The sequence below is a fragment of the Trichechus manatus genome, unplaced genomic scaffold (genome assembly GCF_000243295.1).
Source record: "Trichechus manatus latirostris isolate Lorelei unplaced genomic scaffold, TriManLat1.0 scaffold00145, whole genome shotgun sequence".
Taxonomy (NCBI): Eukaryota; Metazoa; Chordata; class Mammalia; order Sirenia; family Trichechidae; genus Trichechus; species Trichechus manatus.
This window is the reverse complement of record NW_004444081.1, coordinates 5,387,163-5,411,492: the sequence shown is the minus strand read 5'-3', so window position 1 is coordinate 5,411,492 and position 24,330 is coordinate 5,387,163. Positions and strand designations below refer to the sequence as shown.

Sequence of the window (24,330 nt, the reverse complement as noted above, 5' to 3'; positions counted from 1 at the left end):
TTTCAAGGCTGCGACCTTTCAGAATCGCCAGACCTGTCTTCAGAGGCGCCTCTGGGTGGTTTTGAACGTCATTTACGTTATCTGACCACTGCACACATTTGGGTTCATGGCCTCTTCTCTAGATACACCATTCACTGCTCTATTACACAAGGATCCGTGTTTTTGCCTTCCTCTTTGCCTGGAAAATCCTTCTATTCTTTCTCCGAAGTCACTCCTACTCCTTTAACGCACTGCTTCAATTCCTTTCATTAGCTTTTGCTGACCACCCCTTTCCCACCAACGAATTTTCTCAACTGTGTCAGCGCACCATTCTACTCATACCTCTATTAAAACCCTCATCACACCGTATGTACAAGTTTCTCTCCTTCGCTAGGACGTGATCTCCTTGAATCCAGCAGCCCAAGACGTCTTCCTTTTCACGTTCCCAGCTCAAAGTCCGTGGCCCTGGCACCTAACCTAGGCGTTCAGTACGTGCTTGTGGAAGTCAATCTTTCTACTTTACGGCAAACCTAGACTAAATCGGCCACAGAAGTGCGGCTGAGACGAGCCCAAATAACTGGATTGTGGACGACAAGGCGGCGCGACACAGCGAAACGACAAGTAAATGCCACCGGGAGATGTCACGCAGCCAATTCTCCCTCGGCTGCTCAAGTTTCACCGTTCGCGAGATCACGCCGCAGCGCCAGTTCCTTCGCTTCTGAGGCTGCGTGTTGGTTTCTGCTAGCTAAGCAGCGGCCACAGAAGTCTTCGGAACAAGCTCTTCCGGCCCTGTGGCCCGGAAACGGAAGTGTGATGTCCTCGGAGTCAGTGTGTTATTTGGTGGTCGCAGCATTTAGGGAAGTATCTTCGCTTCACTTTTCCTGCCTTTAGAGCGCTTCCCCCCCCCTCGCGGGTGGGAGTGCCGGGACGGCGGTGCGAGATGAGCACCATGTTCGCGGACACACTACTCATTGTTTTTATCTCCGTGTGTACGGCTCTTCTCGCTGAGGGTGAGAGTGGCTACTTCTCTGACGTTCGTTTATTACCTGGGGGGAAGGATCCTAGGCTTGGGGACCCTCGTGTCACCGGGGAAGTAAGGTCGCGAGCCATTCTTGCTTGGGAAGTTCATATTCTGTACTGCAGGGGACCTCGGGGAAACTCCTGAGCAGGAGCAGGAGGGGTAGTGTGGAATTGATTGCCTCATTTTCTTTGGTCGACAGTACGTTTCACTTCCGTGTATGTGTAGACACCTTCACATGATATTACAGCTGTTTTGGTTGAAAAGTCAGTTGTCTTTACAGTTGGAAAAAGTTAACAACGAGGAAATACAAAGCAAAAAGTTGATATCCCTCTTTCCCTAACAGTAACCACTATTTAACAGTTTGTTGTGACATTCCCAGATATTTCCCTATGAGCATGTTACTTCTACTTTTTCAGGCATAACTTGGGTCCTGGTTTACAGGACAGACAAATACAAGAGACTGAAGGCAGAAGTAGAAAAACAGAGTAAAAAATGTGAGTATGGCCACATCCTTTAAAAAGTTTCAACATGTCAAGCTTATTGAGTGCATGTTCAGCGTAAATATTTTAGGAGCACTAACTTTGATACAGAACTTCACAGAAATACAAAGATGCATACGATTCGAATTGAAGTCTATTTAAAAGTATAAGACTTGTGTGCCAAAAAGTATAATGCAAACTAAAAAGGAGTAAGGGAGGCAGGAGGTACATGTTATGTGCTGTAGTGGTTCTGAAGCAGAGATCCCATTCATTTGTGAGGGACCCTGGAAGCTTTCATAATGCATATGGTGTTGTAGTCCCTCATGGATCATTAGAATTTGGATAATGAGGTGGGGAAGTAAATTCCAGGCTAAGGAAATAGCATATGAACAAAAATGTGGAAATTTTAATGTGTAAGGTGTGTTTGGAGAATGACAGTTCAATATGAATGGTGTCAAGAAAAGTGGTGTCTTCAGGGAAAAGCCAAGTTTCAGTTGGTTGAGGAGATTGAAGGTGTGTTTGAGAAGAAAAGAAGAATTAGAATTTGTTGTCTTTGAAATAAAACAGGAATTCCACAGGACACAGCTGAGGGGTCTGGTTAGAGGGGTGGTTAGGGGTATAATATGAATGGTTCTTCCTAGGCCCAATTTGGTTTTCACTGTTCCTTTCTTCCTTACAGGGATTAAACTTTTCTGTTTAAAATTCCTTTGGCTTTCTATGTTCTATGACTTTTGTGTATGTTTTCATAAAAATCTGTTTTCCTTCTTAAAGCATCTCATTTGATTCACACAACAGCCATTTGTAGTAATCATATAAATATTTCCACATTATGGAAAAGGAGATTGAGGCTCAGAAAGGTTAAATGACATCTCAGAGCAAACAAAGAATTAGGGACTAAACTCAGTTTTTAAATTACAATTTACCATTCTTTCAGTTACTCAATGTTGGTAATGTGTCTCAGCATAATTAAAACCAAACTTATGATCTTTACTTCCACAAATGAGATCTTCTTCCACGATTACCCTATTTTGGTGAATATTAGGTCAATGCTTCCAGTAGTGCCAGCCAGAAACTTAGATACACTTTCTTCATTTGACTTCCAGGACACACCATCATCTCTTGGTTTTCCTCTTACGTCACTGGTCATTCTTTTACAATTTCCTTGTTGGCTTCTCTTCTTGATCTCCTGTTGTTGGGCTGACCTAAACTTTTAGGTTTTTTTCTTTATACTCACTCCCTCAGTGAATTCATTTATGTGCTCTATTCACCACTGACCCCCAAATTTATATCTCTAGCTCTGTCTCCTGTGTATATGATTCAAATATCCAACTATCAATGTGTCATCTCCACTTGAATGTCTAACAGACATCTTAAGCCTAACATATCCAAAATTGAACTCTTGTTCCTCACTTCCAAGGCTGCTTTCTCTGCAGCCTTCTTCGTCTTGTCAGTGGCAGTTCTGTCCTTCCGATTGCTCAGGCCATAATTAACCTTTGATTCTTCTTTCACAACTGCATCCAGTCTGTTGGTAAATACTGTTGAGTTACCTTTAAAATATACACTGAATCTGACCGTTTTCGCCATCTCCATTGTTAGCCATCATGGTCTAAGCCACCATCATTTTTTTGCCAGGATTATTGCGATTGCCTCTGATAGGCATCACTTTCTCCCAGAAGTCTCTTCTCAAATTAATAGCCAGAATAATCCTTTTGAAAGCCTATCAGATCATGTCCCACCTCTCCTCAAAACTTTGTGATGGTGCCCCATTTTCATTCAGAGGAAAGGCCAAAGTCCTTACAGTGGCCTGCAAAGCTTCCCTTTCCTACTGCTCTGATGTTCTTTCTTCCTCCCTCACTCTGCTCTACTCAAACTGGTCTGTGTGCTGTTATCACCACACACCAGCCACACTTGTGCCTTTGTAGTGGCTGTTCTCCCTTCCTGGAATGTTTTTTCCCTACAATATCTGCTTGACTGACCCTCTTACCTTCTTCAAATCTATTCAAAGCTCACCTCAGCGAGGCTTCACTTGACCACCCTATTTAAAACTGCAACCTGCCCATCTCCCCTATCATTTAATACTCCTGAGCTCCCATAATTCTTATCACCTTTTAATGTACTGTGTAATTTACTTATTTATTGTGTTAGTGCTTGTTATTTCCACTTGCTAGAATGAAAGCTCACAGTTCCTTTTTGTTGTTCACTGATTTATCCCGTGCAGCCAGAATAGTGCCTGGCACAGAGTAAAGATTTAATAAATAATTTGTTGATTTGAATACTGTCTTCTCTCACCCCATATAAACAGTCTGTTATCACACCCTGTTTCTGTTGGCCTCCTTAATAGTTTTCACATCTTTCCACATCATCATCTCTGCTATCACCACCTACTTCAAACTTCTGTCATGTCTCATTTGATTTGCTGCAGTAGCCTGCTCATTTGTCTACCTACATCTACTCAGATTTGTTCTCTACAGTACATGTAGAGTAATTTTTCAAAACACAAATCTGATTATGTTACTTACCTTTCTTAAAACACTTCTATTTTTTCCCATTGTTTTTAGGATAAATACATGGCCTGCAAAGCCCATTATGGTCTGGGGCTCCCTTCCTCCCTCTCTAGCCGCATCTTGTATCATGTTCTCCCTTGCTCGCTATTCTCTAGTCCCTCAGGCTGTCTTTCAGTCTCTTGTATTAGTCTTGCTTTTTCCTACTATGGAGCCTTGTATCTACTGTTCTCTAGAATAGTTTTCCCTTCTCATTTTGTCTAGTAAACTCCTACTCATTCTGCATATCTCAAAGCCTTATTTGGCCTCCCAGACAGGCTCATATCTTCCTACCATAGACTTTAATTTATCCGTATGCCTCTCCTTAGATCACTTGTGATAATTGCAATTTTACCTCTGTGATTATGATTATTAAAATAACGTCTCTGTAACTAAACTGCAGTTTCTAAGAGGCGAAGGCTATTGTATTCCCATTGTAACAAAACGCCTGGTGTAGAGTAGATACTTGATAGAAGCTTATCGACTAGATTAAAGAATAAGTCTATAGCATAACATTGCACATTTTTGTGAAATTTTTCTGCTCTGATCATACACTAATTAGCCAGCATGCAATGGCATGCAAATACAAGTTTTTTCGTGTCACATATATCGTTGAGTAGTTTTACAAAATACAAAGCAAATTTAGCTTCAAATTTGTTTGAATAAATATCCTCATACTTCATATAAATGTGGATTTGCCCTGAAGATGTTGGGCTACTTTAGTGTCCCACTAATTAAAGATAATTAGTGCCTTTAATTTTTTGCATTATAGAAATAAATTAAAAGTCTCCTTTACTCTGTACCTAAATTCAAAGTAATATAGTTACCAGGCGAAGTTTTCATAATTGTAATGTTTAATATAATTCCTTAATATGCTTACTTTGAAAATAAGTATGAAGTAGGTTGGTGATAACTGGAATGACTCATGGCATTTTTTTATGTTCTTACATCCTCTCCTTTGAGTAATCTATCAACAGTCAATAAGCATATCTTATTTATATGATCAATTGACATATATGATTGATTGCTTGTATTTCTATTACATACGTAAAATTTACCATGATAAGTGCAAATCAAAATGAATGGGCATAGATCCTATCTTCTAGGAGTTTATAATCAAGTGGAAACTACTGTATTTAGCATGGGGGTTATTTAAAAGAAAGAATATAAAATAAATTCTCTCTTTTAACAGAAGTTCTAATTCCAAATATATAGTCTTTTCTGATATTCTGTATTCAGAATTTGGTATGGATCTAAGCAAGAGAAGTCTGTAGAGTCTTTGATGAATACAAAAAAATAGAAGTGGGTTTCAGTCAAAATTGGATCTAGCTTTCTTTTCTCACGCTGGTCTGATCCTTGGCATTATTTGGAGAATAGTGGTATCATCCAAAAAGCAGTTCTGCTGAAGTGGAGCCTTTGATGAAAGATATGCTTTCTCACAAGGTACCAAGATGGTTGATTCAGGTAGTTTCTAGGCTTATAGTGTGCTTTCAATATTGGTAGGACTTCTTTCATTGTGTTACTGCTGTAAAATAGATTAATAAAAGAACACTTTAGAAAATGAGAAAGATTAAAGTATATTTAACTTGATTCTTATAACAAGATTTTTTGAGAGACTTAACTAAAAGTTACTGTGAAGTAGAAGGTGTTTCTATTTACAGTGAAACAGGATAAAGCTTTTAGAGTAGTTTATAAACTGTTTTGATACAACTCTGAAATTCAGCATGAAGCAGTGGCAGGTCATGGGCAATGACGTGTTTTGTTGTGGACATCTTTTGCTTTTGTCTACTCTGACATCTCTAATTCTTGTTATGGGATTGAGGTTTTGGTGAATAAATATCAACACAAAAGGGTTTCTTCACAATCTCATGAAGTTTGAAAAACATTAGATTAATTTATCTTATCCCTAGAAAATATTTATCTAAGTCTCAAAAATCGGGCCTGCCGGAAGGTTAGGTTAATGCTCATGGTATCATCTTATGTTTCTGTTTTTTAGTTTTCTGTCTTGTTTTGCCTTTGTTTTTAATGTAGTCATCGTTAAATGCCAAGTAGTTGTGTTATAATCCTTCCAGGGTAGGAAAGAAATATTTTTCTTTCTTTGGCTAATAATAATGATAAAGAGTAAAACATTCAGTGTTTCCTGTCTATTTTGTATTTTAAAAATGTTATTTTTATAACAGTCTCATGGAATTTGACTTAATTTCTTTTCATGACCTCTCTCAAGCAGGTTCATCCTAAAACATATTTTCTCTCTCTCTACGCACACACGCACACACACAATTTTTTAGTCCGCAGTTTAAGATTTCATTTGAAATATTGAAGTCAAATTGAATTTTTCATATTGTTAACAAAGCAGTAATACCAGTTTTGCTTTTAGGTTTTAGGCAGCCTACTTAATGCATTAAGGGAAAGAGTCCTACCTGTCAATTTTCTTTAATGCAACTTTTAGAAATAATGTATATGCAGTACTCTTTGCTCACAAAGTAACTATATTAAGAAAATATTGGGAACAGATATTGTAAGTATACTAAGTAAAGGTAACTTTTGATATATCTTAGTAGTCCATTCACAGGTGACTAGAGATAGTAAATATAAAATAAAGCATTACACTATTCCTTTTCAAAAGCTCATTGTTACTCTGTTGTCATATTAGTTGAAAGGTTGGTCTTAGCTTTTTTGGCTCTCCTCATTCTTCTACCCTGTGCATGTGTCTGTTTTACCACTTTTCTGTGCTATAACTGTTATTTGATGATTTGCCCTCACTGGATTGCTCTTTAGAGAACAAGGATCGTGGCCTGTCTTTTTTATCTATCTAGAACAGTGCCTGTTATTTAGGAACCCAATAACAGAATGAATGACTTCGTACCTTCCATAGTAAATATGAAGAATGGACTACAATTAGCCCTAGTCATCTGAGAGAACAGAATTTGAAAATTGTGCCTAGACTCTACCTAAGGTAACCATCCTCAGCTCATGGTCTCGAAATCATCTTGGTTTTGATTATGATTATGACTTAATACAGTCCTTTATGGTGTTTGACTAACAGTGCTTTACACTAGTGTTTTAGTCTTTGAATGTCCTGTCTACACTTTACTGTCAGCACGTGTGGGAGCAGGCCAGTTGACTTAACAAGGGCCGTAATCAAAGTCATTATATTACTTTTTTTTAAAGTTTCTTTCATTGGTTCAGCAGCTGTAAAGCATCCTTTGTTTCTTTAGTGTAATAATTAATTTTTCCTATATTACTATGTTTACAGTGGAAAAGAAGAAGGAAACGATAACAGAGTCAGCTGGTCGACAACAGAAAAAGAAAATAGGTAAGATGAGATATTGGTCTTTACAAAATTTAGGTTTTATTAAAAAAAGTAGAATTTTAGATGATGAAAATAAAATAGTTAATAGTGATAATACACATTTGTTTAATTTGACAGTTTACAAAGCACATGCATACATTATCTCACTTGATTCTCACAACTATGCTAGGTAGATAGGATAAGTTCAAGCAATTGTTCCTACCTTTGAAGTTTTCAGTTTTAGTAAAATAGTGTTCACAATTGTGGCTATTGAACTTGACTGAGGGTTCTTAGCGGTTTGTAAAGTATATATATTTTTTCACATCTGAGATGGTTATTTTTAGTCAGCTCTGAGTTACTTGTACTTATTGGTGCCATGGCTTCCTTACTGAACACTGACTAGTAATGGAAACCCACCAAGGGGTAGGAGATTTTCTGCTGAGTAATTTTTATCTAGTTTGAGAAATGATGACCATATGTTTTTGTTTTTTCAGTGTAATTTAGACTTTCAGTAATTCTGTTCCAAAAAGATAATTCATAGTAACTAGATATGAATTACATTTATACTTTGTACTACTTTATGATTCTGAAATCAGAAAAATTTTATGAAATTATGTATTTGGTTCAGAAACTGTGTTTCTGTTCCTAGCTTGTAGGAGCCCTGGTGGCAAATGGTTAAGTGCTTGGCTGGTAACCGAAAGGTCGGCGGTTTGAACCCACTAGCCACTCTGTGGGAGAAAGATGTGGCAGCCTGCTTTCATGAAGATCATAGCCTTGGAAACCCTGTGAGGCAGTTCTGCTCTGTCCTGTAGGGTCTCTGTGAATCAGAATCAACTCGATGGCAATAAGTTTGGGTTTTTTGTTGTTGTTGTTATACCTAGATTACTGCTGTTATAGCCCAGGGGCAACTGCACCAGGCTGGACTGTGTCAATGTTCTGTTCCAATTAAAGCTTCTCAGTTTAGTGCAGGGATATCAGACTGTCTTAAATGACCTATTCATTTAGTTCTGTGGTAAGATGCTATTGTACATCTACTCTGTATGTCTCAGTAACTGTTAGGCACTGGAAAAACAAAGTAGAAAAAGATTCTGACTTCTAGTTGCTCTGTCTAGAGAGGGAAAACAGACAAAAAGATAAATGATCAGTATGCAGTTCAATAAGTACACTTATAGGGAGATATTCTGAGTGTTGTAAAAGTAAAGAGAAAAGATATCCAAATCGGCCTAGGGGATCAGGTATCCCTGAAAAGGTAATGCTTTAGCTGAATCTTGAAGCTTTAGTGTGAGTTAGCTAAATAAAAATGTAAATAAAAAATAATACTGGTCAGTATTTATTGATTATTTACCATCTACTGTACCAAGCACTTTACATATTTTTAAAATTTTCTTAAGTTATGTAAGGAAGGGAACAGTATGATCCCATCTTTATAGATGAGTACATTGAGGCTTAAGTTAAATAACTTGCTCAAGGTCATTCCTAACCAGCTAGTCAGTGGTAGGTATGGGATTTGAACCTCATAATTTATGACTCTAGAGTCCCCATTTTTAACGTACAGTCTAGGCAGAAGGATAGGCATATACAGAAGCATTGAGGAGTAAAATAGCGAATAGTTTAGTATGACAAATAAAAGGTATGTGTAAATGTTCAGGCAGATGAGGCTAGAGAAATAAGTAAGTAAGTGCTCAGCTGCTAACTGAAAGATCAGAGGTTCTAACCCACTAGCTACTCTGTAGGAGAAAGATGTGGCGTCTGCTTTCATTAAGATTTACAGCCTTGGCCCTAAGGAACTGAATTGCTGGGCAGAGGGCTGTGGGGACCGTGGTGTCGGGGAGCATCTAACTCAGTTGCCAGAACACAGTTTATAAAGACAATGTTCTACATTCTACCTTGGTGAGTAGCGTCTGGGGTCTTAAAAGCCTGTGAGCAGCCATCTAAGATGCTCCACTGGTCTCAGCCCTTTGGGAGCAAGGGAGAATGAACAGAATAAGATACAAGGAAAAGATTTGTCCAAAGGACTAATGGACCACAGCTACCAAGGCCTCCACCAGACCGAGTCCAGTACAGCTAGATGGTGCCCGCCTACCACCACTGACTGCTCTGACCAGGATCACAATAGAGGGTCCTGGATGAGCTGGAAAAGGATGTAGAACAAAATTCTAACTCACAAAAAAAGACCAGATTTACTGGCCTCACAGACTAGAGAAACCCTGAGAGTATGGCCTCCAGACACCCTTTTAGCTCAGTGGTAAAGTCACTCCTGAAGTTCACTGTTCAGCCAGGGATTGCACAACCTCATAAAACAAAACGGAACTAATGAGGCACAGCAGTCCAGGGACAAGGACTAGAAGGCAGGAGGGGACAAGAAAGCTGATGATAGGGAACCCAGGGTTGAGAAGGGACAGTGTTGACATGTCGTGGGGTTGTTAACCATTGTCATAGGGCAATATGTGTACTGACTGTTTAATGAGAAACTATTTGTTCTGTAAACCTTCATCTAAGAATTATCTATGTGAGATAAAACTTACAATAGCAACTCAAAAGGTTTGATGGGAACCCTGGGGGCAGTGAGTTGAAGATAATGGTGATAGAATAATTTGGAAACGGGTAGTGAGAATAGCAGCACAACTGGAAGAATGTAATCGATGTCACTAAATTGTACATGTAGAAGCTTTTGAAATGGTGTAACTTTGGTTATGTATATTTTCACCAAAAAAAAAGTTCTCCAAGGTTGAGAAGGGAGAGTGTTGACATGTCATGGGGTTGTTAACCAGTGTCATAAAACAGTATGTGTACTGACTGTTTAATGAGAAACTATTTGTTCTGTAAACCTTCATCTAAAGTACAATAAAAAAATTAAAAAAAAAAAAGATATACAGCCTTGGAAACTTTATGGGGCAGCTCTACTCTTGTTTACATGGTCATTATGAGTTGGAACTGACTTGACGGCAATGGGTTTGAATTTTTTTGTTTGATTATTTTAGTCCGTAAAGGTATTTATAAGTTAAAATAAGAAATTTAACTTGTATCCAGAATGCATCAGGCAACTATCAAGGGATTTAGCTGAGAATTAACATCATATTTTACGGAAGACAACTCTGAGAATAATTTGGAGTGGGGACCATTTTGAAGGCAAGGAAGTCAGGAACCTCTTAAAGTATCCCAGGCATAACAATGGTGAGAACTTGAACTTGGTCAATGTTAGTGGCAAAGGAGTATACGGTAAAATTCAAAGGCTATACAGGAAGTAGAAGTAATAGGACTTGATGACATTTAGGTGTAGGGTATGGAGAGAGGGATGAGTCTAGGAAGAGGCCCAGATTTCTGATTTGGAGAGAAAATGTTGGAGGAGTACCAGATTAGAGTGGGGAGGAAAAGAGAAGATAGTTTTAGTTTTGAACATGTTGAATATGAAGTACCTGTGTGACCAACCAAACCCATTGCCATCGAGTCGATTCCGACTCACAGTGACCCTATAGGACAGAGTAGAACTGCGTCGTAGGGTTTATAAGGGGCAGCTGGTGGATTCGAACTACCAACCTTTTTGGTTAGCGGCTGAGCTCTCAGCCACTGCACCACCAGGGCTCCTCCTGTGTGGCAGTAGGGTAGAAATATTTGGTACACAGTTGGATGTACAGTTTTGGAACTGGCAGATAAGGGCTGTAGATTGATTTTAGAATAATTTGATTATAAGTAGTAATTGAGTCAGCAAGGTAAATGAGGTCATATAGGGCAAGAAGAGCAGAGGGTTGAAGATGGAGAGAGCCTTGGGGAAACACAGGAGTTTAAGGGATAGTTGAAGAAGTGATGCTCTGGAAAAGTATTGCCAGAGAAGTTAGAAAGGAGAGAAGTTGAAGGGAGTATTTCATAAGGAGGAGGGATCCGAGGATGGGTGTAAATGCCTAATGGTGATTTTAGCAAAAATAGTTCCAGTGACATGATGGGGACAGAAGCCAGATTCTGTGGATTAAGAAAATAATGCATGGTGAGAAAGTGAAGACATTGAATATGGACAGCTCTTTAAAGTAGCTTTGCTGTAAAGTATAGGGAAAATATAAAAATGGATAGGGAAGATATAAAAATGGAAGGCAGATTACCCTCTGCCCTTAAACTGACAATACAAAATATCTTAATTCAAATTATCTTAACATGGAATGCAACCTTGATTGCTCACCAAAAAACATTTCACCAGAATTTATAAGAAATAATATTTGTAAAGAGTTGCTTATCAAAACCTTATCAGAAGTTACAAGACATAATATTTATGAAGAGTTGCTTGAAGGACCCACAACCTATCCATTCTCTTGTTGTTATTAGTTGCCATTGAGTCGGCTCAGACTCATGACAATCCCGTGTACAACAGAACAAAACGCTGCCTGGTGCCGTGCCATCCCCACAATCCCTGGCATGCTTGAGCCCATTGTTGTGGCCACTGTGTCATCCCATTTCATTGAGGATCTCCCTTGCCTTCGTCAGCCATCCACTTCACCAAACATGACGTCCTTCTCTAGCAATTGGTCTCTCCTGATGACGCATCCAAAGAACAATGTTCTGTTGTGATCCATGGGGTTTTTGTTGGCTAATTTTCTGAAGTAGGTTGCCAGGCTTTCTTCCTAGCCTCTCGTAGTCCGGAGGCTCCACTGAAACGTGTCCACCATGGGTGACCTTCCTGGTATTTGAAATACCAGTGGCATAGCTTTCAGCATCATAGCAACATGCGAGCCACCCAGTAGGACAAACTGACAGGTGGTGGATCCACTCTTTAGTTAGTGTAAATTTTACTCTCAGATTAAGCCAGACTGTCAGAATTCTGTAAACCTAAGCTGCATTATTTTGGACTTTGTAAACTTGCTTCTGTTGTATTTCACCTTGGCATTTGCACCATTAGGCACATTGTGAAAAACCCAGCTAGGTACAGTTTGTTGTACTTACATGGAATATTGTTGAGAACGTTATCCACATATCACCCAGTGCTCATTGGAAATGATTTCTACTGGTTTTCAATGTCAGGAAAAGCATAAATTCTCATAAACAATTGGTATATTTTTATTTTATGAGCGCTATGCTTGAGCTGATTTTTTTTTCCCTTTGAATTGGCTGCTAATAAGCCTAGTCAGATTTGCTGTTCATCTCCAGCAACTTCTTAGGTCCAGTTAAATGTATTTCTGTCTATTGATCCTATCTACAGTTTTGTTATCATCCAACCATTACTTTCCCTTTGCTCAGATTCCCCACTTGAGAATATTTACAAAAATATATGGAGTATTTGGGGGCTGTGAAGCGTGCTGCTGCTGCTGCGCTGCAAGAAGGGAGTTCTCAGGAAGAGGGAAGTGGTCAGCAGTACTCTGTTCTAGAGAAGCAAAGTGTCACTGGACTTCACTGTGTGAAGCTCTTTGATATAGTCTTTCGTATAGCCGTTAATATGAAACTGGGTGTCTATTGCATTTAAACTGAAGTTTTTGTAAAAGTTCCTCATTCTTAATGGCAGGAGCAGATGTTTCGACTATTTTACATTTCCCTCTCACAGAAGAGAAACTAATTTACTTTTGGTATCTGAATTTCATTTAGGAATTTTTGGCTGTATACAAGTTACCTCAAGTAGTGAGGGATTTATTTTAAGGATACATGTAATCAGAAACTCAGGAACAGCAGAACAAACAGGAATGTAGGAACTGTGTTAAAGCAAGTCCTGCAAGCACAGTAAGTGAGGTGAAGCCAGGTAGTGGGGTCTTGAGGTTAAGGCTCCGCTGTTAATTTCCTATTTTGGATAATAAATCATTATAGAGTATAAATGTATCTTCTTCATGTGTCCAGATTGTTCTCATCATGAAATTTCCTCAAATCTCATGGAGGTTTAATCCGAAAGTTCAGTAGTAATAAAATCAAAAAAACCAAACCCACTGCCATTGAGTCAATTCCAACTCATAGCGACCCTATAGGACAGAGTAGAACTACCCCGTAGGGTTTCCAAGGAGTGGCTGGTGGATTTGACCCGCCAGCATTTTGGTTAGCAGCCAGATGCTTAACCACTGTGCCACCGGGGCCCCTCAGTAGTAATAGATGGATAGAATTCCATCCAAAAGGAAGAATTGAGGCATGATTCTCCCTGTGTTAAATCCTGAGGTTCTGGATTATATAAGATAAAGAGTAATTCACATAGGGCAAGTGAACATTAAATGGCATACGCTATATTTCCAGCACCTCAAAAAACAAAACAAAAAACCAAACCTGTTTCCATCAAGTCGATTCCTAGTCATAGCGACCCTGTAGGACAGAGTAGAACTTCCCCATAGGATTTCCAAGGAGCGGCTGGTGAATTCGAACTGCCAACCTTTAGGTTAGCAGCCCAGCTGTTAACCACTGTGCCACCAGGGCTCCAGCACCCTTAATTTCCTGATCCTCAAGAGAGATACAGAACACATTTTCACCTTATGTCAACATAACGTATGAAAGAGATTGGGAAGCACAGCCCTCCTAGAAGTCTTGAGTAATTAATATTTGAGACATCTACATACAATCGTATGTTTACACTTAAGAATCAACTGATTGGCCATTTCCATTGGTGTAATGTAAAAAATATCTAGAGAGTTAAGGCATATAATACCAGAGGTAATTTTTTTCAAAATTAAACTTTAAAGATTTTTATGTATTTAAATTGAAATGTTTTGGTACTCTGCTATATTTGAATTTTTTTTTTTTAGTACAAAGTATACAAGATTCCAGGTATTCACTTCATCTTATTAAGTGATATTAAGACAGAACTGCTTTTGTAATCACCAGTCAGTGACAGTTTATTTAACATCTGCTTTGTGCTCAGTGCTGTGTATATTAACCATTTCATTAATTCTTTTCAGAGAGGCAAGAAGAGAAACTAAAAAATAACAACAGAGATCTATCGATGGTAAGAATCCTAAATAACTTTGTGGTGAACCACTTAATATTTTCAGCAAAAGACCCTGATTTGCATCAAGCACATTACACTTACCTTTTCAGAAATGTGTAGTGTGTGTATGCTATACATAATATATGGGTGTTCCTAGACCACACGGAAGTAAAAATATGCTACTACTCTTAAACTTCATTCTAATAACATAACTGGCCTTTTAAGGTTGTCTTTGGGGGTCATAATTTATCCCCTTCACACATTGCTTTCTTAGTTTCCTGATTGTGTTTTTAAACAAAGTGGTTTATTTTCTTTTTCTATCTTATTAATGCTGAATCCTTGGTTTTTATGCTGACCTGTGTAATCTCAACACAGAAGTTGAATATTATAGGTGGCTTTTATTAGTGCCTTTTGTTCTGAGTGTTGGACATGCGGTAAAGAGTAAGGAAATATGATTTCATTACCCATCTACTCATTATTTATAGAGTAGGGTTCAGTCAGGCTTGTCTTTCTGAGGTATAAAAAAACCATTGCCATTGAGTTGATTCGAACTCATAGCAACCTTACAGGATAGAGTAGAGCTGCCCCATAGGGTTTCCAAAGAGCGGCTGGTGGATTCAAACTGCCCACCTTTTGGTTAGCAGCCATAGCTCTGAACCACTGTGCCACCAGGGCTCCTTCTAAGGTATAGCTAGGCTAATTACATTGCTTGACTAAGTTTCTACTTCTGTGTATTTAACACAGGATGTCTGAACTGTGCAACAGCTCTCTTTCACTTACTGAGAGATCTTAAAATTCTTATTAATTAAGAAAAATTATAATTTAAGAGTGCCTGTTGTAAAAAATAACAATACATGTTCATCATAGCAAATTTGGAAGCTATAGAAGGAAGAAGAGATAAAAATTGCCCATAAACCAACCATCCAGAGATAACATCTGTTAATCTTATATCCTTATGATCTCTTGTTTATTTACATATTTTTGAATTAAGACACTTATATAATTAAGAAAAGATTTTGCTGCCAGTAACAGAATACCTAAATATTGATATATTAGCTTAAACAGATAAAGGTTTCTTATTTCATGCAGGAAGTCCACATGTTGGCAGCCCTGGGCTGGAGTATCAGCTCCGTAATGCCATCAAGGACCTGAGCTTTGCTGGCCTTAGTTTAAGGCTTTTGTCCTTTTAGTTGTATAATTGCTGCTTCACCTCCAGGTATTACGTTCATCATTTCAGGCAGGAAGAAGAATGAGCAAAAGGCCTAAGGGGATGCCAGCCAAGTTTGTCCCTTAAATTTTTTTTTTTTTCCCAGAAACCCATCCAGTACTTTTACTTATAACTCATTGATCAGAATTAGGTCACCTGGCATCCTCAGTACTATAAGGTGGCAAGGAGAAGAGGTATTAGAGTGGAGGGTGGGTTAGCTAACAAACAGCTTTTTTCTAACAAAAGCCTTTTAAAAATGACATGAAGCCAAAACTTTTGGGGGTGTGCATTAGTAGCTTTTTTTTTTTTTTTTTTTAGTGTAAAATGACCATTTTGTTTGGCTCTTTACAGGTTCGAATGAAATCGATGTTTGCAATTGGCTTTTGCTTTACTGCCCTAATGGGAATGTTCAATTCCATGTGAGTATTTTTATATTATTTTGCCTAACTGTTACTCTGTGTGTGTATGTGAGCGGTTAACTTTTTTGGTAATATTTTGCCATAATTTCAAAGTTAACAGAAAAGTTGTAAGAGTAGTACATATATCCATTATCCACATTCACAGTTGTTAACATTTTGCCCCATTTGCTTTATCTCTCATTTGCAGAATATATTTTTTTTTCCAGTGTCCCTGATTCTTTTTTTTTTTTTTTTGTGCTTTAGGTGAAAGTTTACAGAGCAAATTAGTTTCCCATTCGATAGTTTGTATGTAAAGTGTTCCGTGACTTTGATTTCATTCCCCACAATGTGTAAGCACTCTCCCCATTTCTTCCCTGGTTTCCCCATTTTCTTGTATCATGACTTTCTACCCCTCCCTGCCTTCTCATCTTTGCTTGTGGGCAGATAATCTCATGCAATTGGATTGTTCTAAGGAGTACATTCCTCTCGGTCGTTACTGTTTATCTTATGTGCTTGTCTGTTGTTTGGCTGGGAGGTGGTCTCCAGGAATGGCTTCAGTTCCAGGTCAGAAGGGTGTCTTAGGCCCATGGTCTCAGGGGTTCCTTCAGCCTCTGTCAGACCAGTAAGTCTGGTCTTTTTTGTGAATTTGATTTTTTGTTCTATAATTTTCTCCTGCTCTGTCCAGAACCCTCTGTTGTGTTCCCAGTCAGAGAAATTGATGGTAGCTGGGCAGCATCATTTGCAGAATATCTTGCCTAAGGTCACACAGCTAGTAAGTGAAAAGCTAGGAAGCAACTTGGCTTACTTGTTTATTTCACTGTCTTTCTCTCTCGCTCTTGCTCTCTCTATATATCATATATGTACTCGTATACATTATTTATGTATTTTTCTGAATAATTTGAGAGTATCCTGTTTACTCATAATTTAGGCATCCTGCACCTTTGCACATAATTACTTCAGTGTGTATCTCCTAAGAACAAGGACATTCTCTTATATAACCCTAATACAATTATCAAAATCAAGAAAATTTAATTTTGATAGAATACAATTACATGATAACTTTTTCACACTTTTAATATTGAGGATGTTTTAGGTACAAGGCAAGGGCTTAGGTATTATAGGGCCTCTAAAAAGAGTTTAATATGTTCCTTCTGTTCTTAAGTTGCTTACAAGCATGCAACTTCAAAATGGAGGTAGTCATGTAAAGATGTTTTGACTCTTAAAATAGAGTCCTAACAACTATAATCTTGTTTAATGATAAGGTAAGTTACTATTGTCTAAACTAACATATAGCAGACCTGAGTAATTATGGAACTGCTTTTGATAGAAGTTGGGAAAATATCCAAAGGTGACAGTCATTTATTACCTTACCAGAGCTAACCTGAACCATCCCACACATACAGAATTTCCTTCTCTTCCTCCTCCTCTCCACCCTCCCCTTTTTCATGGCCTGCCTCTCCCTGCACCCTTTCCCCTACCCCCACCCCACCCCCAGTCTTTCTTTCTTTCACCACCTGTTAAGTGCCTACTGTATGAGTAGTCAGTTTTACCTGGGTGGACTAGAGAAGATATTAAGAAAGGCTTTGTAGAGCGATCCACAGGTTTGCCTTCTCTGCATTCTGATTCATTTCTTGCTGAAGTGTCCTTCTTGACGCCATCCCCGGTTTATTGCACACATCTGTATTTCTAGTGTTCTTTCTCCCTTTTGGAGGCCTGGTGGTGCAGTGATTAAGAGCTACGGTGAGCTACAGCTGCTAACCAAAAATCGGCAGTTCCAATCCACCACCCACTCCTTGGAAACTGTCGGGCAGTTCTGCTTTGTCATATAGAGTCCCTTTTTGTTATTCAGAGCTCACGTCAGGATTTACTTCCTCTACGAAACTTCTCATGATTCCTTCTTTACCAGACTTGAGTTTGTCTCCTTCTAAAAGACTAAGTCCTTCATAGTCTTTACATGTAGTAATCTGTATGTCCTTAGGATTCAGGGCCTGGCACAGATATTTGTTAACTGAATAAAAATATAAGTGCTTCATGGATAAGAATCAACATAAATCCAGTCCCCAAAATGTAAAGATTAATCAAATCCCTGCTTTTCCCCTTGTCAGTCATCTTTGACACCAGTTGCCTCCAAGGTACTCCCTCTTTCTGCCCCTAGCTACCTGGTTAAAAGCACACTCGCTGTCTCTCAGACTGCCGGATACGCAGATGCCAGCTGCAAACTCAAGGGTCTACATGACACCCTTACTTCCGACCTGCTGGCTGCAAATTTGGGCTTTTCCCACTCAGGAGCCTTCACTTGCTGGCTGCCACTACTCCTTTGGGTTCCCTGGAACAACTCACAAAACTCGCAGAAAGTACTGTCTTTATGATTAAAGATTTATTACTGCAAAAGGATACAAATTAGGATCATCATAAGGAAGAGATACATGGGAAAGGCCTGGGAAGGTTCCTAATGCGAAGCTTCCATATCTCAAAGAGGACATGACAACCAGGATGCTCTCTGGAGCCTCCTGTTCAGAGCTTTTGTTAGCTTCATTACGTAGTCGTGATTGAAGCCTCGTTGTGTATGCATGATGGGTTAAATCAGGCCTCCTGAGGTTAGTTGATACGGGACTACCAGGTGTCTTTCTGGTCTGGCAGCCCTCACTCATTAGCACAAATCTTCAAGTGTGGTCTGGAGGTTTTAGATAATAAAGGCACCTCATTTACTCAGGTAATTCCAAGGATTATTTCTCAGGAACCAAGGACATAGGCCAAGTTGGTTTTTTGTAAGGTGATTCGTTACTGCACAAGTGCATAGCCCTATCCCCTCGGTCATGTTATCTGTACTTTACTGGAGTAAGAATTTGATTGTACTTGAAACTTGAATCAAAAATTTTAAATGAAAGTTACTAATTTCCAAGATGCCAGAGTTCATTTATGAAAATATTAGTGAACCAACAAATTCTCAAATTATGAGAGTCTGAATCTAATTGATGAAAATGTGTTTACCAACTCTTAGGACATAGTTTTATTTTAGTCCATGACAGCTGAAGAGTCTCATAATACAGCGGGCTAATCCCAGCAATAAATACTGAGAGTTTAAATCCTCTATAAATCCACCAATAGTGTTGGGAAAAAGTAATGCAAAATTATGCTTCCTAGCCCTGGTAGTGCAGTGGTTAAGAGCTTGGCTCCTGACGAAAAGGTCAGCAGTTCAAATCCACCAGCCGCTCCTTGGAAACCCTGTGGAGCCAGTTCTACTCTGTCCTGTAGGGTTGTTATGAGTCAGAATCTACTTGATAGCAGTGGGCACTGGCAGGTCAGTAATGTAAATTTAATTTTCATAGCTGTGGTCTCCTTAATGATGGGAAAGGGAGTGAATTAGATTTGAGTAGGGAGAAGGCTTGGCTTCTGTCAAAGAGTGAACTAGAGCTTCTGTTAAAATTAAAGCAAAGAGGTTTATTGAAGGAATAGAACGATCCGAATCAGGCAGCACTTCGTGAGAATTCACAGAAGTACTCCAGTGAAAGGAATTTTTCACAAGAATTTAAGTACAGAAAATCCAGGAACTTACAAGGAAAAAATTCTGATTGGTTGACATTTACAAAATCATGATTTAACAGACACCAGACAAGTGAAAGATCCCTTAAGCATTGTTTTGTGAATCATAAAGTTTGAGTCATTAATTTATGGATATTATGGGGGCAGTCTGAGTGAGTATCCTTCCTGGTAGCATGCTCTGAAAGGAAGAGAGGGGAGGGGAGCCCACAGGCTTCCTGAGGTATTCTTGCTAGCTGACTTTTGAGAGTCTGATCAGAATAAGTAAAAAAAATGAAGTCAGGCCTACATCTTTGGCAGAAGCCTCTCCTTATGCCAAGCACCTAGATTTGTAGGGCTCCTTCACACTAGTGAACTAAGTTGTGAAACATGGAAATGAATCATCTTGGCTTATGTTTATTCACATTTTCTAAAGATTTTGCCAATTCTCTGATACTTTTCTGTAATTAAAACTAGACTTTGACACATAGTTTGGTTTGAATCCATAGGTGATTTCATTACTTAATGAAGCTAATGTATTTTATTAAAATGGTAGAATCATACAACCACAAAGTATAATAATTTATTTCTTTTTTTCCTCTTTGAGTCAATAGTCATTCTCATTTGCCTAGCATCATTTGATTTTTCCTCTTCCAGTTTTCAGTTTTCTGTGAGTATCCTACATGACTAGTTCTATCAAGTTTCAACTATTTAATTTTTTGTGTGTTTATTCAATTTAAAAGACCACGTGCATTTGTGTTTGTATGTGCCCAACACTGTGAAAGGTAAAAGAAAATTGTTCAGTCCAAGCCCTCAAGTTGCTTATTGCTTTAGAGTAGAACAGAATTGACATCTATGTTGATTTACTTGTTAAAAATTTACTATTCTTTTCTATGTGTAGGGCCTTTGTAATTTGTAGAAGGTCCGTTGTAGAGATCTTTGAAAAAAGGAGAGATTCTGTAACAATAACTCACTGCCCCATTTATATTTTGCTTTTTTTGGGGGCTACAGAGAGCAGCCTGTCTCTGGGCCTTGGAGAAGCTTCTTTTTCTTTACATTATTATTGCAACTCTCTTGGAACCCATTGTGTCCCCTGCCAAAGCAGCACTCATCCCTTTACGTCTCTCAGGGGTGCTCAATTACTCAGTCACCTACAATTGAAACCTTTATTATTTCCCTCCCTCTCCTTGTTCTTTCCTTTCCAAACATTTATTATTTACCTTGTGCCAAATTTAATTCTAGGCACCAAGTTACCTCTAATACTTGCTTTCAACCCCCTATTTCATCAGTTAACAGTTCCTATTCATTCTACCTCCCTGTGTAAGTCTAGCCATCCATCCATCAATCCATGCCCTATTTTTATCAATTCTACTGCCAGCTTCCGTCCTTATTCCAGCACCCATTTCTTTTTCTCCCCTCTACTGGTTAAGTGTTCGGCTGCTAACCGAAAGGTTGGTGGCTCGAACCTACCTAGCAGCTCCTCAGGAGAAAGACCTGGTGATCTGCTTCCTTGAAGATTACAGCCTAGAAGACCCTGTGAGACAGTTCTACTCTGTCACATTGGGTCATTATAAGCTGAAATTAATTTGACAGTATCTAACAACAACCACATTACCTGTGATTAAGCACTCAACTACTAACCAAAAGGTTGGTGGTTCAAACCCACCAGGAGGTGCCTTGGAAGAAAGCTTGGTGATCTGCTTCCAGAAGTTTACATCCATGAAGACCCTATGGAATACAGTTGTACTCTGCAGCACATGGGGTTGCAAGGAGTTGGGATCATCTCTATGGCAACTGCTTTGGAGTTTTTGTTTGTTTGTTCACCTTGAGTATTACAGTGGCCTCCTGACTGCTCTCCTTTATTCAGATAGCTCCTCTCCAATCTTTTCAACTATGTTAACTTAATCATCCTCAGAATCCTGTTACTCATTGCCTAGTAATACCAGCTACTGATTGAATAGTAACAGTGCTGGGCGCAGTTTACATATGTTATCCTTTTAATTCTCTTGACAGACCTCTGAAATAGGGGTTATAATCCTTATTTTAGAGATAAGGAAATGAGACTCCAGTTCTTTGCCTTGCCTAAGGTCTCAAAGCTAGCGGATTTTGAGTGGAATTTAACCCATGCCCTTCCGACTCTAAAGTCCATGCTGTCATCAGTTTGCATCTATGACTACTGACTTAAGTCAAGCTCCTTAGCCTGACTTTCAGGGCATCCCATGCTTTGGTGCCAAGTCATTTTCAAGCTTTTTTTCTTTTTACTACTTCCTAATTACTTTGTTCTAATGCAGTATTCACTGTTGCAGAAACACATTTTTTCACCTGAATTTTAAAATCAGTCAACTATCAGTTTACTCTAAAATTATCCCTTTGGAGTTTTGATTGAAATTGTATTAAATTTATACCTTAATGTTTTTAATTTTATTGTGTTTTAGGTGAAAAGTTACAACGCAGATTAGTTTTTCATTCAAAAATTTCTACACAAATTGTTTTGTGATATTGTTGGTTGCAGTCTCTGCAATGTGTCAGCACTTTCCCCCTTTCCACCCTGGGTTCTCTGTGTCCATTTGTCCAGTTTTCACGTCCCTTCCTGTCTTCTCATCTTTGCTTTTGGGTGGGTGTTGCCCGTTCGGTCTGATATACTTGATTGAACTAAGAAGCACGTTCCTCACATGTGTTATTGTTTGTTTTATAGTGCTGTTTAATCTATGTCTGAAAGGTAGACTTCAGGAGTGGCTTTATTTCTGAGTGAGCAAGGTGTCTGGGGGCCATAGTCTTGGGAGCTCCTCCAGTCTCTGTCAGATCAGCAAGTCTGGTCTTTTTTTGTGAATTCAAATTTTGTTCTACTTTTTTCTCCCGTTCTGCCCAGAGCCCTCTATTGTGATCCCTGTCATAGCATTTGGTAGTGGTAGCCAGGCACCATGTAGTTCTTCTGGGCTCAGGCTGGTGGAGGCTGTGGTTCATGTGGTCCATTAGTCCTTTGGACTAATATTTTCCTTGTGTCTTTGGTTTCCTTCATTCTCTTTTGCTTCAAATGTGATGGGACCAATATATTTTAGATGGCTGCTCGCAAGCTTTTAAAACCCCAGACGGTACTCAATCAAAGTAGGATGTAGAACATTTTCTTTATGAACTGTGTTATGCCTGTTGACCAAGATGTCCTCTGAGATCTTGGTCCCCAGCCCTCAGCCTCAGTAACTCAGTCCCTAAAGGTGTTTGGATGTGTTTAGGAAGCTTCTGTGACTGCCTTGGTCAAGTTGTGCTGTGTTCTCCTATATCATGTGTCTTCCCTTCACCAAAGTTAATGTGTCTACTATCTAGTTATTTCCCCTCTCCATCCCTTCCCTCCGTTGTAACCACCTGTACGTTAATTTTGAGATATTAGTCACCTTCGTAATTTTTGATCTTCCCTCTAAGAACGTGGTATTTCAGCTAAGTTTACTTTTATGTACTTTCTGTAGTTTCTTCCAAATAAATCTTGCACGTCTTATTTTTCTAGCTTGTTGCTACTGGCATATAAGTAAATTATCGATTTTTCTGATTTTATTTTCTAACTGGCCATCTTTCTGAACTCTAATAGGTTCTGCTGCTATTGTTGTTAGGTGCCATCAAGTCGGTTCCAACTCATGGCAACCCTGTGTACAACAGAATGAAACACTGCCAGGTCCTGTGCCATCCTCGCAATCATTGCTATGTTTGAGCCCACTGTTGCAGCCACTTTGTCAAGCCATCTCATCGAGGGTCTTCCTCTTTTTCACTGACCCGCTACCTTTCTAAGCATGATGTCCTTTTCGAGGTACTGGTCCCTCCTGATAACGTGTCCAAAGTATGTGAGACAAAGTCTCACCATTCTTGCTTCCAAGGAGCACTCTGGCTGTACTTCTTCCAAGACAGACTTGTTCGTTCTCCTGGCAGTCCGTGGTATATTCAGTATTCTTCACCAGTACCATAATAGGTTCTATCAAAAAAAATCAAACCTATTGCCATCAAGTCGATTCCAACTCATAGGGACCCTATAGGACAGAGTAGAACTGCGCTATAAAGTTTCAAGGAGCGGCTGGAGGATTCAAACTGCTGACCTTTTGATTAGCAGCCGATCTCTTAACCACTGTGCCATCAGAGCTCCATAATAGGTTCTAAACAAACAAACAAGAAAACTCTTTGACATCAAGTTGATTCCAACTCATAGCGACCTTATAGGACAGCATAGAACTGCCCGATAGGATTTCCAAGGAGCGGCTGGTGGATTCAAACTGCTGACCTTTTGGTTAACAGCTGAGTTCTTAACAACTGTACCACCAGGGCTCCATATTGGGTTCCAGTAGGTTTTAAATTTGATTTTTTGGTTTTCTACATAGCTAATCATATCATCAGACAAATAATTTTGTCTCATCCTTTCCAAATTTCCTCCCTCCCACCCTTTTCTCCTTCCATCCCTTCCATCCCCCTATAATTCTAATTTACATTGAATTAGAACAACCAGAGGAGGGTTAAATACTTAATCAAGAAATATAGAAGAATTCCAATAAAGATAAGAACATGAAGAGAATGCTTATATCACCACTGTAATACTTAAGAAATTTTTAAAGGATTGAGGTTTGCAAAGCTATATGCAAGAAAATGTCAGGAACAAAATTCCTTTCTTAGTCAGCAGAGCCCCCATATGTTCTCTTCTGAATTTTTATAGCACTTGCCAGCTATTATTACTATTCAGTACTGAATGGTCGTCTCGCATGTGTTCTGCAGTGTGTTAGGAATTTTTATCTGTCATCTCCTAAAGCTCTGAGTCAGCACCTGTTTTTTAAAAATGTGTGTCCTACATGATTTTTAACAGACTTAAAGATATAATATGTACTCAACACATATTTGGTGATTAACTTATACAGTTCATCAGTACAAGATAAAATATCATTCTTTTTTTTTTTTTTTTTTGATGCTATAAGTCTTTCATGCTATAGAGGTCAAATAGCGTATCTCAGGAGGAAAATGATATGAAAAATTTTATTATTAGGCTT

At 38.8% G+C, this 24,330-nt stretch overlaps 1 protein-coding gene across 1 annotated transcript in view; it reads left to right on the top strand.

The window, feature by feature from the left end:
* The first annotated feature begins 762 nt into the window (after positions 1-762).
* TMCO1 (transmembrane and coiled-coil domains 1) overlaps positions 763-24,330 on the top strand; it is a 44,341-nt gene continuing 20,773 nt past the window's right edge. Inside the window, exons 1-5 of the mRNA XM_004385768.3 lie at positions 763-989; positions 1,417-1,494; positions 7,276-7,335; positions 14,163-14,209; positions 15,750-15,817. Coding sequence (XP_004385825.1) covers positions 920-989; positions 1,417-1,494; positions 7,276-7,335; positions 14,163-14,209; positions 15,750-15,817 — 323 coding nt within the window. The 5' untranslated portion in view covers positions 763-919. The remainder of the gene's footprint in view (positions 990-1,416; positions 1,495-7,275; positions 7,336-14,162; positions 14,210-15,749; positions 15,818-24,330) is intronic.